Source organism: Coregonus clupeaformis, chromosome 18, assembly GCF_020615455.1.
Source record: "Coregonus clupeaformis isolate EN_2021a chromosome 18, ASM2061545v1, whole genome shotgun sequence".
Taxonomy (NCBI): domain Eukaryota; kingdom Metazoa; phylum Chordata; class Actinopteri; order Salmoniformes; family Salmonidae; genus Coregonus; species Coregonus clupeaformis.
Window position 1 is genome coordinate 52,982,440 of NC_059209.1, and position 19,951 is coordinate 53,002,390.

At 40.4% G+C, this 19,951-nt stretch overlaps 1 protein-coding gene across 3 annotated transcripts; it reads right to left on the bottom strand.

The window, feature by feature from the left end:
* Window positions 1-5,890: 5,890 nt before the first annotated feature.
* On the bottom strand, window positions 5,891-18,428 carry LOC121573565 (ras-related protein Rab-3C-like). 3 transcript variants are annotated; one of them, XM_041885655.2, is made up of 5 exons: window positions 18,238-18,428; window positions 15,725-15,949; window positions 9,634-9,752; window positions 6,922-7,046; window positions 5,891-6,618 (listed from the first exon to the last, which is right to left on the bottom strand). In XM_041885655.2, the coding sequence occupies exons 1-5, from the start codon at window positions 18,253-18,255 to the stop codon at window positions 6,428-6,430; spliced, it is 678 nt and encodes a 225-aa protein (XP_041741589.1). In that variant the 5' UTR covers window positions 18,256-18,428; the 3' UTR covers window positions 5,891-6,427. The 3 variants fall into 3 exon arrangements, with proteins under 3 accessions (XP_041741589.1, XP_041741605.1, XP_041741597.1); XM_041885671.2 differs by lacking the exon at window positions 18,238-18,428 and adding an exon at window positions 17,670-17,736; XM_041885663.2 differs by lacking the exon at window positions 18,238-18,428 and adding an exon at window positions 17,593-17,733.
* Between the last annotated feature and the right edge of the window lie 1,523 nt (window positions 18,429-19,951).

Below are 19,951 nucleotides of genomic sequence, written 5' to 3' on the forward strand. Positions count from 1 at the left end.
AGAAGAGGATTGGGAGAATGTCATATGGTCAGATGAAACCAAAATATAACTTTTTGGTAAAAACTCAACTCATCGTGTTTGGAGGACAAAGAATGCTGAGTTGCATCCAAAGAACACCATACCTACTGTGAAGCATGGGGGTGGAAACATCATGCTTTGGGGCTGTTTCTCTGCAGAGGGACCAGGACGACTGATCCGTGTAAAGGAAAGAATGAATGGGGCCATGTATCGTGAGAGTTTGAGTGAAAACCTCCTTCCATCAGCAAGGGCATTGAAGATGAAACGTGGCTGGGTCTTTCAGCATGACAATGATCCCAAACACACCGCCCGGGCAATGAAGGAGTGGCTTCGTAAGAAGCATTTCAAGGTCCTGGAGTGGCCTAGCCAGTCTCCAGATCTCAACCCCATAGAAAATCTTTGGAGGGAGTTGAAAGTCTGTGTTGCCCAGCGACAGCCCCAAAACATCACTGCTCTAGAGGAGATCTGCATGGAGGAATGGGCCAAAATACCAGCAACAGTGTGTGAAAACCTTGTGAAGACTTACAGAAAACGTTTGACCTGTGTCATTGCCAACAAAGGGTATATAACAAAGTATTGAGAAACTTTTGTTATTGACCAAATACATATTTTCCACCATAATTTGCAAATAAATTCATTAAAAATCCTACAATGTGATTTTCTGGATTTTCTTTTCTCATTTTGTCTGTCATAGTTGACGTGTACCTATGATGAAAATTACAGGCCTCTCTCATCTTTTTAAGTGGGAGAACTTGCACAATTGGTGGCTGACTAAATATATTTTTTCCCCACTGTATAGTGTATGTCCCAGTCCATCCATAAGGTTAGGATTTAGGCTTGGGTAGTCTAGATCAGTGGTAATGGGACTTCTGGGGCATTTGTCCCTGCCTGTGCATGTTTGATTCCAGACTAGATGTACGTGGAGAAAGCCGGGCCTCTAGTGGTAAAAACGGACATCTACCAAAACCACATGAAGCTAGGGTTAGGGTTTTGGTTGTAGTTTGGGCTAGGGTTAGGGTTGTGGTTTAGGGTTAGGTTGAACCGGGAGGTGAACATGAAGCTAGGGTTAGAGTCAGGGTTGCGGTTGAGGGTTAGAGTTGAACCTAGCTTTAAACACAAACACAACCACATTAACCCTAACCCTAGCTTCATGTCCACATCCCGGTTCAACTCTAACCCTAGCCTGAACCTACTTTCATCTCCACACCTTGGTTCAACACTAACTGGAACCAAAACTCTAACCCTAGCTTCATGTTCACATCCCTGTTCAACCCATACCCTAGCCTCAAACACAACCCTAATCCTTTCCTTGACCTCAACCCATGGTCATATCCATAACCCTATGCTGGGCATAGAATCATCATCTATTCAGTCTGTCAAGGTTAGGTGAAACAGGACACGGGCAGCAAAACCAGTTGAATTCTTCTTGAATGGGTAGAACTTGTAAAACATGAACTTCCCTAGTTTGTCCCTTAAGAGGCACACTTTCTCTAGAAATAGAGTGACCGCAAAAACACACCGACAAGCTGAACACCGATCTCAAGAGGTATTCAATGGATCTCTACACACAAACACAATACACACATGACATGAGTACAATTTGTTTATTTCCTATCATCTCAAAAACATATGTTGTACATTGCTTGCACTTAAAGGTACAAGTAATATATCCAGTTTAATATCAGTCCACACTTCAATGAGAGGTGACCAGAGCGTGAGTATACTATAGTTTGATATAAAGCCTCTTCAAGTTCTTCAAAAGCACTTCATAAGTACAATGAATTATTATTATTATTATTATTGTTATTCATTATTATCATCTTAAGCCTTCATCAGTAATGACATGTTGAAGTGGCTTTTCACCTGCTAGTGGAGGTCATGAATATGCATGATCACAGATGAAATAGATGACAGGGGATTTGAATGGAGTGATGTTAGTAGTCTCAAACTCAGTAGGGTAATGCCTATTATTGTGTGTACAGGTAAATAATCATGTCTCACACAGACATCATGTTTGAGTTGAGATATTTCCCTTTTTTATCACATAGACTTAATATCAGTACGGCATATGGCATATATACTAATTTCCCTGACTATCTTTCACAACACTGCATTTTGACGTATATTACGAGTTCACCAACAGTTAGCTAACAGGAACAGTATATAGTAAGTAGTACATGAATACATCAGTAGAAAAGGTCAACACACACAATAAGTAATATACACACTCACTACTTCACCTCACTGCGAATCCCAGATAAAGCACATATTTAGTGTGTGTGTGATGCTTGCAGCGCCATACAGTACAACAAGAACATTAGAACAGTCACTCTACTGCAAGTATAATGTACTAGGAGGACTATGTACAAGAAATAATTAATAAAATATTGCACTTGTTGGCCCATTGCACCCCACAGCCAAAGCTACGAGGATGCACTTAAACATAGACAATATACACCCTTATAGATAGAAATATAGATAATTCAATGTCTTCATGCAACTTTTCTTTTCTGTTTTACTATTCAGTTTCTAGGTTATTTGAAGCTAAAGGAGAAATGTAACTATTCACTTAATATGTAGTAGAGATTATCTTTACTGTGATTTACAGGACATGCTAAATGTAAAGGACAATTTGCTTCAGCCAATGATGGAGAGACAATAATAACATGATCCCTAAGCTGGTCAGGGATGTGGAAAAGGTGCACTAGTTTCTTAGAAAAGGGAACCCATATTGCAGGTATATGAAATATGGATGTGTTGACTGTTTTATAGAATATTGCTGTTTATCCAGTCAGACAGACCATCTATCATGGCTTCAGTATCCATCTGTCATAACATATCATATCTTGGCTGTGTTTAATTTTTGTATTATATGTTTTTATTCTCTTGAGAAGTGGAAATGAGCAGGTTGGCATTTATTGACATGACTCATGTACTGGAGGCAGCTCTGCGGAGTGGTCACTAGCTGGCACAGCCACAAAAATAAAATCTGATTTTAAACTTACCTTAACCTTAACCCTAACCTTAACCACACTGCTAAGCCTAATGCCTAACCCTAACCTTAAATTAAGACCAAAAAGCTAATTTTTGTTTTCATAAATTTCTACAACATAGACAATATTGATTTTGCAGCTGGCCTATCTAGCAGAAACCGCTCAGTTCTGCCTCCAGGTCAAGATTCATGACAATAAATGTAAATCTGCTGGAAATGAGGGAAGGGTTTATAGTTTGGGTAAAGCTAACTGTAAGGGTCTGGGTAGAAAAACACAACTTCGGTTATTGGCTATTTGACAGCACACTTGTATTATTCTTATTAAGGCTAGGAAAATAGGATCTATTCAGTTTGCAGAAATGCAGACACTCATTAGATCACACATCAGGACTACTACTACTACAAATACACATGTAAAGTATAATACAGTACTCACACAGACACAATGCATGTATAGTATATTCATGAAATATGAAATAAATGTGGCAGGTGAGCACAAAGGAGAAGAGGCCATGTTGGAAATACTAAAAGGCCACATTTGTTTTTACCCAAGGTAGATGATTGAAAGTAGTCATACAGCCACACTCATTAACTCTTCCTAAAACACACAGGCACACGGTCACGCACGCACACACACACTGCAAACAGAAATCAACTACCACGTACCAGTTTGTATACAGTACACTGAATAATATATTTTGGCTGTGGCAGAAGACAATATGTAACAACAATACATAAACAAATGTAATAAATACATAAATAGAAGGATAAATAAATTAAAGCACTGATTATAACTGTGTGTCAGGAAAGTTTTAGGATGGACAGTAAAAATTGTGACAGCTATGGGTTCTCCTCATAGAATTAGAACTGATAACAAGTCTTTGAAGCCAGTTGGAAAGCTACTGTGCAGTACGTGCATTGACCACACATTGAATTCTAAAAGCCTTTACAAGCATCATTTTTGTGAATGTTAAGGTAAGCTAAAGAGGATAATGTATTTTTGTAGTGTCCTAATATCAGCCACACTGTAATAGGCCTACACAGACTCATCAGACATATTCTGACAGTTCCTCAACACAGCTATGGAGAGGGACAGACATTGATTGCTAGCCTGGTCACAGATCTGTGATCTTGCCAACTCCATTGTTGCCATTGCCCCGCTATGTTTGGCATGACAAATCCATAAAGAGTTGGCAAGAGAGCAGAACCAAACTGGCACCCAGGCTAATTGATTGCCATTGATGTACAATGATAAAAGCGGTCGGATGACACACCACACTGTAAAGGGGTTGCTGTGCATTTGACAGTAACTTACAGGCAGCTCAGTGGCAAGTAAAATTCTGTATCTCATATTACAGTACACCTACTATTATATAAATACGATATCAAAGCAAGTACTGTGTAATGACACACACAGTACAATATCGTAAAATGTACTGTATTATACTGCAAAAAAGTTAATTCTACCATAATCAGAATGAATGAATGGATGAAATTAATTGAGGGGAGGGGTTTGTATTTCACAGTATTTTACTGTAATTACAAGGGAGTGGTGCAAGCAAGTTGGCTGCTATGTAAAGTGTTTACACATTATAGCATATTAATGAATATTTGGTGTTTTGTGTCACTTGCACATCTAGAGGCCTTAACAAAGGCTTCCAAACTGACAGTGACTACCGGGCAAAACAGACCAAAAGGACCTGGCAAAATGCTCAACCATTTAAGGTTTGACTGGCTGCCACTCTAATCTGTCCCCTATACATTATGGATTGATGGGTCACTATCACCACATAGTAGTCAAATTGGTACAGCATTCTCACTCGCAGGTGCAACCAATATAGCCTCTTACAAGGCACGCCTCAAAATATGTTAAAGGGAAAATTACCTTCTTGTATGTTTTTCATTAGTCCACCGTTGATACAGTCCCATATGTTTTTGCATGTCAGCAATCAAGTTTTCAAGATATATAACTTTTAAAATACAGAGTGTCACAGTATGATGTTTTTTCTATATCTTGAAAACTTGATTGCTGACATGCAAAACATTTAGGGACTGTATCAACAGTGGACTAATGAAACAAATACAAAAATATTGTTTTTGAGTGGCACAACAATACCATGCACCCACAAGTGGTCAAAAGGTTTTTGGCGCTCCAAAGATACAGTATGGTACTGTATTCTGTGGGGTGGAATTACAGTACCATTCAAAATACAGCAATTATTTCCCAGCCCACAACATTTACCACAATGCACCATAATATACAGTATGCTGTAGTAAAACGTTTCAGAGTATTTTACTAATGATAATACTCAAAATGACTGTATAAATTAGTTTTCTGTTACAGTGCAGGATACAGAAAGACAAGTATGCACAACTCCTGTCCACTAGGGATCAAGTCCTGCTGGTTTTCCTTCCATCCTGGCACTTAATTGATCAACTACTGTCACTGACTGGCCAGAGAGTGCAACTACAGCAGCTACACTGGTCAATCTCTTGACTAAAAGGCAAGGACGCAAGTCAGCCTTCACAGCAGCCCTCCAGGGCCTTAGTAGTGCACCCCTGCTTTAAAGGCCCAGTACAGTAAAAAAATGTAACTTTCCTATGTTTTATATATATTTCCATACTATGAGGTTGGAATAATACTGTGACTGTGAAAATGTCAGGCCGCCTGAAATTTCAGCCTGTTTTGGTGGAATGGAGTTTTGGCCTGCCTGTTGACATCACCAGGCGTTAAATAAGTTAATAGACCAATAAGATAGAGCGTTCCAAACCTCTCTGCCAATAACAGCTAGTTTTCAGTTTTCCCCTCCCCACTCACAATAACAGCAAGTTTTCAGTTTTCCCCTCCCCACTCAGACCACTCCCAGACAGCCCTAGCAAATTTCTTGCTTGAGAAATTGCTCTTTGCTAAGAAGCTATTTTGGTTTCTTTTTTACCATTTTAATTGAAAACAATAACAGTAAGGTACTTTATTGTTACCAAGAAATTATATGATATTAAGATTTAAAAAATGTCTGCATTGTACCTTTAAAACTATGTCTGTATCCAAAATGGCACCCTATACCCTACATAGTGCACTACTTTTGACAAGAGCACTATGTGGGCCCTGCTCAAAAGTAGTGCATTATATAGGGCAGGGGTTCTTAAACCTTTTCAGCTCGAGACCCAAATGAAAAATGTACCATCCTCCCATGACCCAAATCGTCCTCCAACGACTCAAATTAAGAAGAAATTGTGTGTGATTATAGATTATAGTATTCTGATAACTCGCAACCCACCTCTCACATGCCCAGGCCCCACTTTGGGTCCCGACCCATAGTTTAAGAAACTCTGATATAGGGAATAGGATGTCATTTGGGATGCTGACTACATCTAAGGGACTGGGTATCTTGGCAACACAGGAAGTGGGAGGAGCCACTAACAGTTGCAGGCGGGCTGCTGGAGGGGCGGGGCGCTGTCTGTCAGTTTGGTGCTGGGTGTTCCCGTAGTAACAGCGGTGTCAGTGTCCAGGCTTTCGGACATCCTGTCACAGATGATGTCAACGAGGCGCTCGAAGGTCTGCTTGACGTTGATGTTGTCCTTGGCACTCGTCTCAAAGAACTCAAAACCTGTGAATGGATAGAGAGAGAGAGAGAAAATTATAAATAATATATGAACATTGTTGATGATGTTTACAAGAAGTAAATTGTCCACATTCAGAAATCTCTTGACGTAATGTCTTAGTGGAAATGTAAGCCTGTCAAATACTGTAGGTCATGCTTACAAAAGCCCATGTAGGCACTGGTGCTGTGAATCAGCACGAGCTAACGCATTATAGATATTTGTATCTGACTGTTGATGATTCAATGGGTTCATTATTTTATCTCTGTTTATATAAAGTGTCCCTGATCAATGAAATGACAGCAGCTCACCCAGTTGTTCTGCCAGTTGTCTCCCGCTGTCTGCAGCCACCACCCTCTCCTCCTGCATGTCACATTTGTTCCCAGCCAACACCACCTGGGCGTTGTCCCACGAATAGGTCTTTATCTGGGTCGACCTGCACACGCACACACACACACAGAAAGAAACAGGAACTAAAACTCAAAACAGAGCACTGCATCTATCTACTAGAAGCTCTAGGTGATAAGCTGATACAGTAAACAACATCACATCTCCTCCATCATCAGATCAGGACGATGAGGTGCTACTGTAGGACTGGAATCTGATAAACTGATTTTCGGAGAAACATTTCAGGAACACATTTCCCCTGTGGCCACACAGTAAGCAGGCCAGAGCACCAGCGGAACAAAGTAATGTACCTTGATGTCAGTACTACTCAGTCCAGATCAGACTGGTCATAGGAGTTGAGATATAGGTCAATTCACATCTAACTGTTGACTGATATATCTCACAATGACATCCCAGTCAAAAACACCTGCTCTGAACTGCCGTTTGCATTGAATGTTTACATATAATTGACCTCTAGGTTAGCCTATATTTAGTGTCGAAATGATTAACGATGTCTATGTTTATCTCTCCCAATTATTAGTTCTGTGTTTCAATGATCAATAACCAGGAGAGGAGAGAAGAGGAGAGGTGCAGCAGCATCTATTTCTGTGAAAAGCACAGGCGTGCCTTCGTCACTATCAGGACACAACTGCGTCACACACAGGAAATTAGTGTGTCAGGACAGGAGCTCATTCACACACAGCCTGGCAGGGAAGGAGCCGTTGCTATGGAAACCATGCATCTTTGCCCTCAACCTTATAACCAGGAAGAAGAATTGAGAATGGAGTAAAAGCCTACCATAAGAAGAAGTCTGTTTAGGTTGTTGGGTAGAATTATAAAGTATTGTTGTGCTCTGTCTGCTCTATGCTCTAGAGAAAACTCACTGATTTGAACAGCTCCAGGATATACCAGTCATTAGCTACTGTAACTATACTGAACAAAAATATAAACGCAACATGTAAAGTGTTGGTCCCATGTTTCATGAGCTGAAATAAAAGATCCCAGAAATGTTCCATACGCACAAAAAGCTTATTTCTCTTCAATTTTGTGCACACATTTGTTTACATCCCTGTTAGTGAGCATTTCTCTTTTGCCAAGGTAATCCATCCACCTGACAGGTGTGGCATATCAAAAAGCTGATTAAAGAGCATGATCCCTTTTCTGGGGAAAAACTCATTCTGATTGGCTGGGCCTGGCTCCCCAGTAGGCGCCCCTGCCCAATCATGTGAAATCCATAGATTAGGGCCTAATGTATTTATTTTAATTGACTAATTTCCTTATATGAACTGTAACTCAGTAAAATCGTTGAAATTGTTGCGTTTATATTTTTGTTCATATTACATGTACACAACCACAGGGAACAGAGATGTTTAACCAATCTCCTTTCTACACAGATGCCCCACACAACATACCAACAAACATTTTGTTTCACCTTGAGACAGTTAAGCAGTTTTGTCAAGTGCATCCATCAAAACATTATCTTTCTTAAACCATTCTGGTAGAGTTTATCCCAGAAACCTATTTTTTGTGACTGATTAAATAGACTCCTCTTGTGTTCTTATTTCTAGTCCTGAATAAATTATGTTGAATTCAGGGTACAGGAAACACTCAGTACAGCTTAGTGTAGGTATTCAGTATTCAGATGGAAATAGCTTGTGTGGTTTACAAAGACAGCGATTCATGGCTCTGCCCGGCCTCCCCAGGGACCCTCACACAGATGGGCCAGAGGCTCTCTGACAACAAGCTCTCTAATCAATACGCTTAGATAAGGAGATACTGACAGGGATGAAGGTCAGCTATTTGGGTCTGTTTCTTCACAGGGAGAAATCACAGGGAGAAATCTTATACTCATCCTGTCTCAATACAACCCAACAACAACACACCTCTTCTGTTGTCCTTGTCCATAAAGATATGTAGTCTTTGTGAGAATGTGGTTAAGATATACAGTACTTATTCCATCAAACAATATTTATTCATTTAATTTTTATTTAACCTTTATCTAACTAGGCATGTCAGTTAAGAACAAATTCTTATTTACAATGACGGCCTACCAAAAGGCAAAAGGCCTCCTGCAGGGACGGGGGCTTTGATAAAAAATACAAAATAAAATAACAATATAGGACAAAACACACATCAAGACAAGAGAGACACCACAACACTACATAAAGAGAGACCTAAGACAACAACATAGCATGGCAGCAACACATGACTACACAGCATGGTAGCAACACAACATGACAACAACATGGTAGCAACACAACATGGCAGCAGCACAACATGGTAGCAGCACAAAACATGGTACAAACATTATTGGGCACAGACAACAGCACAAAGGGCAAGAAGGTAGAGACAACAACACATCACGCGAAGCAGCCACAACTGTCAGTAAGAGTGTCCATGATTGAGTCTTTGAATTAAGAGATGAAAACATAACTTGGCATCTGAAGTTGCTTCCTTCCCTCGTGTATTTCATGATACATGATGTACTGACACAACATTGCAGTCTTACCAACGTGCTGATGAAAGCTGTAATGCTGGTACGTATTGGTTTTCGATGAGAAAATAAACGCATGATATTCGTCACCCATTTTCCTCCTAGAGAGGGTGAAAATGTTTTGTACCCCAGTAGAACTCACCAGTCCTGCACACAATGGAAGGACTCCTCATTGGTGATGTCATACATAAGGATGAAGCCCATGGCTCCGCGGTAGTATGCAGTGGTGATGGTCCGGTACCGCTCCTGTCCCGCCGTGTCCTGGAGAGATATAGAACATTGTTATTGCTGGTCACAAACACATGCACACACCACGCACGCCACACACACACACACACACACACACACACACACACACACACACACACACACACACACACACAGTCACACAGATAACTAACAGTCACAGAGGAAGTCTCCCATCCTTCATGTGTGTATTTATTCTGGACCCGTTTGGCTGGTTGTGATTATCATATGCATAATGCATCGCTGACTGGTTTGGCTGGCTGTGATTATCATGTATGCTGCATCGCTGTCATTGATAGGATGGTCATTATCTATTCCCAGATTCTAGAGGTTCAAGTCTCCCCAGTAAATGAACCATGCACTGTGATCAATAAATCAAATCACCCAAAACGAGCTCTCTCACTCTCTCTCCATCTCTGCAGGGCCCATTCCAAACAGAGCAATTGATACACAACAGAGTGTCTGGTGATGTCTCCACACCCCAATGGGAAGCAGACCACTCATATCAAACAGTTTGATCCCATATACTGTAGCTAAGAATTGAAATAAATATATATATTTCAGAGGCCATGATTAGTGACTGTGGTGGCTGAGGCCTACTGAAAGTGCCATACTGTATTATGTAATGTCTATTGGCTTACAGTAAACATATTGTATAGGGCAACGCAGCAGTGTGCTATTGATTGTCATAGCTGGTACTCTAGTTAGCATATCAGTCATATAGCAGACTGGCTGATTCATCAAAAGGAAAATGGCAAACGGCCATTTTGTCTGATTTCCAACTCATGTTTGAAGTAGGTGGTTGGAGGGGATAAAATCCCACTGTCCTTTTGCGAAAACACTAAAACTATCTGTCATCTGTGTTCTGTAGGGGATTCTAAGCCAAAACAGTGCTGGGTTACATTAGCTACAGAGAGGCCTGCTCTGCTCTGTGAATATGGCTATAATTGTATCTGTGTGGTAGCCAGAGGACATCTCTGACCTTCAAAAGCACACACAGCTCAAAGGCTGCCTCCCTCCATCTCCTTCATACAGCAGCTGGGCTGAGCAATGGAAACCCACAATAATACACACTAACACATTGACGTACTGTATGTGCACCTGCATATGCACGTGCATGAGGGTGTGCAGGTGTGTTCTTTTTTTGTACAATACAATATGCACAGTAGGCCTATAGCATTACTAATGTTTTGAAAGGAAATCATTTTAGCCTTTTTCACACATTTTGCTAATGGTTCTCTTGTTTGGCAGACTGTGACATTACTTTACATGAAACATTCATCTAGACAATGATTTGACTGTTGACTTTTCTCTTGGCTGCATCCTGAGGACATACTGTCTGCATCCACACATTTCATTACCCTATCGATTCAGGGCCAAGTGCTTGACGATTACCTTTTTTTTATTATCTCTGGGCTATTTGAGTGGGCAGCTTTGCTTGTTCTTAGCTAAAAACACAGCAAGACAGAAAAATCCAGTAAATCCAGTGAAATCCAGTGAAATCCAGAGTCCAGTGAACATGAGCTCCATTAGAAACTAACTGAGTTTGACTGAGTTTGTTTATGCATCACCAAGGACCACACTGCAGTTTACAGTGTGAATAAGCCCAAAAAATAGACAGAACCTTTAGTACAGTCAGTGCAGAGTGACAGTAGGGATTGAAGGACATCTTATTTGAATCTTACTGGTCAATTCTGGTATACTGTGGCTCGTCAGGAATAGTACAGTTCTCAAACATGATTATGATAATACATAAAACTATAACCAGTAAAACGTAACTGTATTTGCAAATTACTATGAAACACAATTTCACATGTGATTAATCTTGCAATACCCACAAGGACATAATCAATTATTATGAAATGACCACTGAAGGAACAGTTCTCTCAAAAAGCCCAATGAGACAACCTAGAGCTATTCATTTGAATGCTCTCTCTGGCAATCCTGCCTCTGTTAGAACCTGCTTGTCTTTCCTTAACTGACAAAAACCCATTACCCTCATTACTCGTAATTTAAACTGTTTACATTCAACCCTGCTTTTCTGCTTCCTGTTAAAGTGCGTGTGATTTGTGTCCCATGCAAATCAGCTGATTAACTGCTACAGTACTGTCTGGGACCAATTAATTGGTGGAACAGACAGTAGATATGACAGCGAACAGCATTGCCTCTCTAGGAGAGAGTGAGAGTGGGCGTTTGGAGGAAGCAGGCTTTTAAACTGTAGCCTTAGCTGCCTCAGAGGTGCTCAGAAACAAACTCCTCCATCTCCGAACCTCCTAATTAAAAGAGCCTTAGGCGAAGTCGGCCAACCACAGGAGAACACACAGTCTGAGAGGAGTGTTATTCAGTGATGATGTCCTTCAGCTAAGGGTTACTAGCATCCTGTAAACGATGACACATCCATCGCATTCAATCACTCCAGGTTCATACAGCGAAGTGGCACAAACCACCTCAAATGTAATTGTGACTGGATCCTAGTCTGCACATTGGCTCATAGAAATCTATAACAATGTAGATGTCAGTATCGTTACCTGTAAGCTTTAAGGGATTGCTTGTTTATAAAGTTGCCTGGTAACCGTAACAGGCATGGACAAAAAGGTTTGAAGCAGCAAACAATTATAGTACCAGTCAAAAGTTTGGACACACCTACTCCTTCAAAGGTTTTTCTTTATTTTGACTATTTTTTACATTGTAGAATAATAGTGAAGACATCACAACTATGAAATAACACATATGGAATCATGTAGTAACCAATAAAGTGTTAAACAAATCAAAATATATTTTATATTTGAGATTCTTCAAATAGCCACCCTTTGCCTTGATGACAGCTTTGCACACTCTTGGCATTCTCTCAACTATCTTCATGAGGTAGTCACCTGGAATGCATTTTAATTGACAGGTGTGCCTTCTTAAAAGTTAATTTGTGGAATATCTTTCTTCTTAATGCGTTTGAGCCAATCAGTTGTGTTGTGACAAGGTAGGGGGGGTATACAGAAGATAGCCCTATTTGGTAAAAGACCAAGTCCATATTATGGCAAGAACAGCTCAAATAAGCAAAGAGAAATGACAGTCCATCATTACTTTAAAACATGAAGGTCAGTCAATACGGAAAATATCAAGAACTTTGAACGTTTCTTCAAGTGCAGTTGCAAAAACCATCAAGCACTATGATGAAACTGGCTCTCATGAGGACCGCCACAGGAATGGAAGACTCAGAGTTACCTCTGCTGCAGAGGATACGTTCATTAGAGTTACCAGCCTCAGAAATTGCAGCCCAAATAAATGCTTCACAGAGTTCAAGTAACAGACACATCTCAACATCAGCTGTTCAGAGGAGACTGCGTGAATCAGGCCTTCATGGTCGAATTACTGCAAAGAAACCACTACTAAAGGACACCAATAATAAGAAGAGACCTGCTTGGGTCAAGAAAGACAAGCAATGGACATTAAACAAATCAAAATATATTTTATATTTGAGATTCTTCAAACAGCCTTTGCCTTGATGACAGCTTTGCACACTCTTGGCATTCTCTCAACCAGCTTCAACCTGGAATGCTTTTCCAACAGTCTTGAAGGAGTTCCCACATATGCTGAGCACTTGTTGGCTGCTTTTCCTTCACTCTGCCGTCCGACTCATCCCAAACCATCTCAATTGGGTTGAGGTCGGGGGCTTGTGGAGGCCAGGTCATCTGATGCAGCACTCCATCACTCTCCTTCTTGGTAAAATAGCCCTTACACAGCCTGGAGGTGTGGTGGGTCATTGTCCTGTTGAAAAACAAATGATAGTCCCACTAAGGCCAAACCAGATGGGATGGCGTATCGCTGCAGAATGCTGTGGTAGCCATGCTGGTTAAGTGTGCATTGAATTCTAAATAAATCACAGACAGTGTCACCAGCAAAGCACCCCCTCACCATAACACCTCCTCCTCCATGCTTTACGGTGGGAACTACACATGCAGAGATCATCCGTTCACCCACACCGCGTCTCGCAAAGACACAGCGGTTGAACCAAAAATCTTCAATTTGGACTCCAGACCAAAGGACACATTTTCACCAGTCTAATGTCCATTGCTCATGTTTCTTGGCCCAAGCAGGTCTCTTCTTCTTATTGGTGTCCTTTAGTAGTGGTTTCTTTGCAGCAATTCGGCCATGAAGGCCTGATTCACACAGTCTCCTCTGAACAGTTGATGTTGAGATGTGTCTGTGACTTGAACTCTGTGAAGCATTTATTTGGGCTGCAATTTCTGAGGCTGGTAACTCTAATGAACGTATCCTCTGCAGCAGAGGTAACTCTGAGTCTTCCATTCCTGTGGCGGTCCTCATGAGAGCCAGTTTCATCATAGTGCTTGATGGTTTTTGCAACTGCACTTGAAGAAACGTTCAAAGTTCTTGAAATGTTCCGTATTGACTGACCTTCATGTCTTAAAGTAATGATGGACTGTCGTTTCTCTTTGCTTATTTGAGCTGTTCTTGCCATAATATGGACTTGGTCTTTTACCAAATAGGGCTATCTTCTGTATACCCCCCTTCCTTGTCACAACACAACTGATTGGCTCAAACATATTAAGAAGGAAATAAATTCCACAAATTAACTTTTAAGAAGGCACACCTGTTAATTGAAATGCATTCCAGGTGACTACCTCATGAAGCTGGTTGAGAGAATGCCAAGAGTGTGCAAAGCTGCCATCAAGGCAAATGGTGGCTATTTGAAGAATCTCAAATATAAAATATATTTTGATTTGTTTAAAACTTTTTTGGTTACTACATGATTCCATATGTGTTATTTCATAGTTTTGATGTCTAGTAGTAGACATAGTAAAAATAAAGAAAAACCCTTGAATGAGTAGGTGTGTCCAAACTTTTGACTGGTAGTGTATGTTTGTTAAGTTTAACTACAAGTGTGTTTTCTTAACAAATTACTCAGGAGAAATAGAGAGAATGACTGCTTGACCAACCATGAGCCATCTAGTTACAACCTGTCACAGTCCTAGATAGTTATTGATCAAGAGTAGCTGACAGGGTAAGGGGAAGGGGCCTGGCTATGAAATCATAGTCTAATGTGGTTTACAGACCAGGGTCATTCGGTTAAAAGAAAGGGAGATTGGACAGGGGAGTTTCTTTTTCCAAACCCCCCTTAACAATTAGTGAAGGCTTTTGTTTATTGTTCAATAGAACCTCCATTAGCCCACTGTTAGGTTAGTCCTCCAAGACTCCTTGGGAGGCTAGAATACAAATGACATAAGAAGACACTGATTATTTCAATAGTTACGAGCTCCCTAAAGCCCCTTGGGAATGAATGAGAGTGCATGATTGTAGTGATGAGATAGATTGACAATGTCTGAAATAGGTTGACTACCCTAGGCTGATGCCGAGCCCCTGTAGGATAAGACTGAATTTGCCTCTAGAGGCTGATCTATGGTCTCTTATGTATTTTTTCCCTCTAATGGTTAGTGTTAGTATTGGGGTGATGTAAACTGATCCTAGATCTGTGCCTACGGACAACTTCTAACAGGAGCTAGTTCCTATGACTACTGTAGGTCAGGATGTCTCCTCATATGCATACTACTTATGAGCTAGAGGCAATACTCTGGTGATATCAAAAATAGATTGCAATGAGAGATACAAAATATTGAGTTTCTCCATGACGTGATGCAAAAAAGTATGTTGTGTGTGGTTGCAACAGCAGAATCAATTTGAAAAGCTCAGCACTGCTTCAATGGCTTTTCTGGCCATTGTTAACCTGTTTTGAATGTAGCCATTTTCCAATAGTGGTAATCTACTAAAACTGGCAATGACATTTTGAGCTTAATACTTTTGAGTATTTAGATCAAATGATTTAAATTACTGTTCCTAAACCAAGGCAAGATAAGATCAATATTGCAGTTGAATGAATAGCTCATATTTGTGCACACTGTAGTTGAAAAGCTATACTTACATTAGACATTATCTATTACAATAGTAAGTACCCTGGACTTTAGAGACAGACTTACCCAGATCTGCAGTTTGATCCTCTTGTCGTTCTTGTAGACAGTCTTGACTTTGAAGTCGATGCCCACGGTGCTGACGAAGGCTGAGGTGAAGGCGTCGTCAGCGTAGCGGAAAAGGAAGGAGGTTTTACCCACGCTACTGTTCCCAATGATCAGCAGCTTGAACATGTAGTCAAAGTTCTGGTCCCCGCCCTCCTTCCCTTGAGTGGTCCCCTGAGTGGCAGCCATCTGGTAATACCAGGAGTCGCAGTGTCAAAGGTCATGACAAACTTAAAATCAACTCATTGGAATTAGAAATGGCACTATTTAAGGTTTAGATATGTTGCATGGAAGAGGGACGTCAAGGACGTGTAAAAGAATAATAAATTATTAAAATAATCACACACAGACACACACACCCCCAGCCTGGTCTCATAGACTAGACGTAACATAGTAAAAGTAAATCCTGGGACACTCAAATTAGTATGATATGTTACGTTGGGTATGGTTACATAAGACAGATGGTTACTTAAAGCAAAAATGAAAGTAGGGTGGTTGGTCGTATAACGAAAATGTCTAGCATCCCAAAGGTTGTGAGTTCAAATCTCATCAGGGAAAACTTAAGCATTTTAGCTAATTAGCAACTTTTCAACTACTTACTACTTTTTAGCTACTTTGTAACTACTTAGCATGTTAGTTAACCCTTCCTCTAAGCTTTACCCTTTAACCTAACTCCTAAACGTAATCCTAACCTTAACCCTAACCCTAACCCCTAGCCTAGCTAACATTAGCCAGCTAGCTAACGTTAGCCACCTAGCTAGAATTTGTAACATATCATACGTTTAGCAATATTTTTACATATTCTACCTTTTGCAAATGTTTTACATATTTTACGTTTTGCAAAATCGTAACATATAATACAAATTGTAATTCGTAACATATCATATGAAATGGGTGATGAACAACCACAAATTAATACATACCATACAAAACGTAACATATCATACTAAAAGGAGTCTCTCTGATTTACGTAAAGAATAATACTAAATGCTCTGAGACCAGGTTGACACAGCAGCCTCTCAGTTAGGTGTTAAAAGCACAGACTGTGTGTCTGATGACAGATGGCTGTGTGGGATAAACCAGAAGAGCACTACACACCCTGGGGAGTTGAAGAGTCCACCTGTGTTCTACATCCTCACATCTATGTGCCTGCCAATGAACATCAGTCAGATCCTTCACAAGCATTTCATACCCAGCAGGGTATGTAAGGTGTTTGATCAATTAGGCTTGGATTTATCAAGGGGTAGGCCAATCAATTCAACAATCCAATTACTGACTCTAGCAAAAACAAAAGGTGGAATGTTTAATCGTTCTTGCAAAATTCGTCATCATTTGTCAGCATTCTATAAAAATACAACTAGGCTACAGCAGACATCTTTGTTCCTAGTAGCCTTCATGTTTTCACTGTGCCTCAGCAATCTGCCATGTCAAGCATTTGCCTGTTCTGTTACACGGAGAAGGATGCTTTCGGTTTTACATCAAGCAAGCCTATAACTGCACTATTAACAACACTGTTCAATATTTCGTAAACAAAATGTCCTATTACCTTATGCAATAAGCTATACAAGGACACATAATTTTAGGTGTTTAATGTGCTAATTTCCCATTTGAAATGTTATGATGACGACGAAGATACACTCTTCCATTTTGCTTCACAGATGTAGTCCTCTTAAATTGGATAAAACCTTACAGAGTTTTGGATAATCGCAAATACACTGTAATCTATAGTAGCCGCCCTAGTTCAATCAAGTTCTTTCCGGAATTCTATCACAGTCTAGCAAAAAATTGACATGATGTAGAAAACATATCTGACGACATCATAGCAAACAAACCTCATTCGAAGACTTCGTGTCAGTCAGTGGCTTTTCCTAGTTCATATATCAGGCTATGTTGTTATATAAATTCTTACTGTAGGAGACGGTTCCGTTAGAGCCGCGACAATTTCAGCACCTCGGAGCTGTCCCTGTTTTCCGAAACTGAACGGTTGGAAAGCGTAGTAAGCACGTTCAACCACGTCAAAGTTCACAATATGGGGCTTGTAGTCTTTATAATGCCAAAAGCGTCCCAGGACATTGGAAAATTAAAGCGATGTGACTACATTATTCAGCATGCAACAAAGTCACTTTGACAACAACTGTAGGCCTACATCACTTTTGACAAGCTCAAGAAAACCATTTAAAACTGCATGAAGACTGCATTTAAAAAATAATGTTGATTTTTTGTGACCATTTTCATTTATCTAATGAAGTATTTTGGCAACTATAACATTTCCTCTGTGGCATTAGCAAAAACGATGCTTGCTTTTAGAATAAACAATATTAAATTTCAGAAATGTGTGTTAGTCTACTACATTAATTTGTTCAATGAAAATGTAATGTAATGTCAAATGTTCAATGTAATGATGATGTGTATTCTGAGTCCTGTATAGCCTTATTAAACCTGGGCTACTATACAGATAGATGCTGGTAAGATCTTACCTTCCCGTATAAATCCATGTAGGCTGTGCTACCCAATAATAAATAAATAAAACCAAATGTACTGTGATATGAGCAAAATGTTAATGAAAACTGTAAACCTCGACCAATATTACAAGACCTTCTTCCTGAAATTAATTATTTGTGAAGTCAATAATGGCTACTCGTTCTGAGCATCACTGCGATCGGTCCCTCATCCCCCGCCCAGAAATCATTTCCGCTCCAGAGAACAGTAAACAGAACAGGTGCACTTGGGTGCACGTGGGTGATAGCGTCTCTCTGGCAGCGGCGTGCGGGGGTTAAGCAGCTGGACTGATGGAGTCAAGAGGTGCAACAATGTGTCAGTTATAATTATGCCTTTATCATCATGATGGAAAATAGATAAGATCATGATGGAAAAAGTATATAGGGGTAGGCCTATGATGCGAAAATACAGCAAATTCAAACATCTAGGTAGGTACCATATGGCCTTTATGAGATTTGCAATATTGACTATAAACCTTGGATGGGGGATGGGAGAAAATGTGGGAAATATTTTACCAATGTCACACAAGCTTGGATTCTTCACCTCACTCCCTCCCTCATATCTTCCTCTCACCTCAGCACCAAACATACAGGATGCTGAGACTGAAACTACAGAAATGTATGCCAAACACTGGTCGCTCATGGTGGTGTAGATTAAGCCTGGTCCTAATCTAGACTAAAATGTACTTCCAATGGGAATTCTCCATTAAAACAGGCCCTTGCCAAGGGGAAACTAGCATTTTGTATATGTCTAGAATACAGTGTTTTATTCAGACATGAAGTGCGAAAAATGCACATATAATGGATTTTGACAAGTGTTGGATTTGTGCCACAAATCCTTAAAAGTTAGCATTTGGAGACAGTGGCCAGGTAAACAAAACCAAAGCATGGATTGCTGTCTTACCTTGTCCACAGACTGCTTACAGGGTAAGGAAACCAATTTTTAATTTTGTAATTTGGGTGAACCAGCCTACACCTACAGTGGGGAAAAAAAGTATTTAGTCAGCCACCAATTGTGCATGTTCTCCCACTTAAAAAGATGAGAGAGGCCTGTAATTTTCATCATAGGTACACGTCAACTATGACAGACAAATTGAGATTTTTTTTCTCCAGAAAATCACATTGTAGGATTTTTAATGAATTTATTTGCAAATTATGGTGGAAAATAAGTATTTGGTCACCTACAAACAAGCAAGATTTCTGGCTCTCACAGACCTGTAACAGAGGCTCCTCTGTCCTCCACTCGTTACCTGTATTAATGGCACCTGTTTGAACTTGTTATCAGTATAAAAGACACCTGTCCACAACCTCAAACAGTCACACTCCAAACTCCACTATGGCCAAGACCAAAGAGCTGTCAAAGGACACCAGAAACAAAATTGTAGACCTGCACCAGGCTGGGAAGACTGAATCTGCAATAGGTAAGCAGCTTGGTTTGAAGAAATCAACTGTGGGAGCAATTATTAGGAAATGGAAGACATACAAGACCACTGATAATCTCCCTCGATCTGGGGCTCCACGCAAGATCTCACCCCGTGGGGTCAAAATGATCACAAGAACGGTGAGCAAAAATCCCAGAACCACACGGGGGGACCTAGTGAATGACCTGCAGAGAGCTGGGACCAAAGTAACAAAGCCTACCATCAGTAACACACTACGCGCCAGGGACTCAAATCCTGCAGTGCCAGACGTG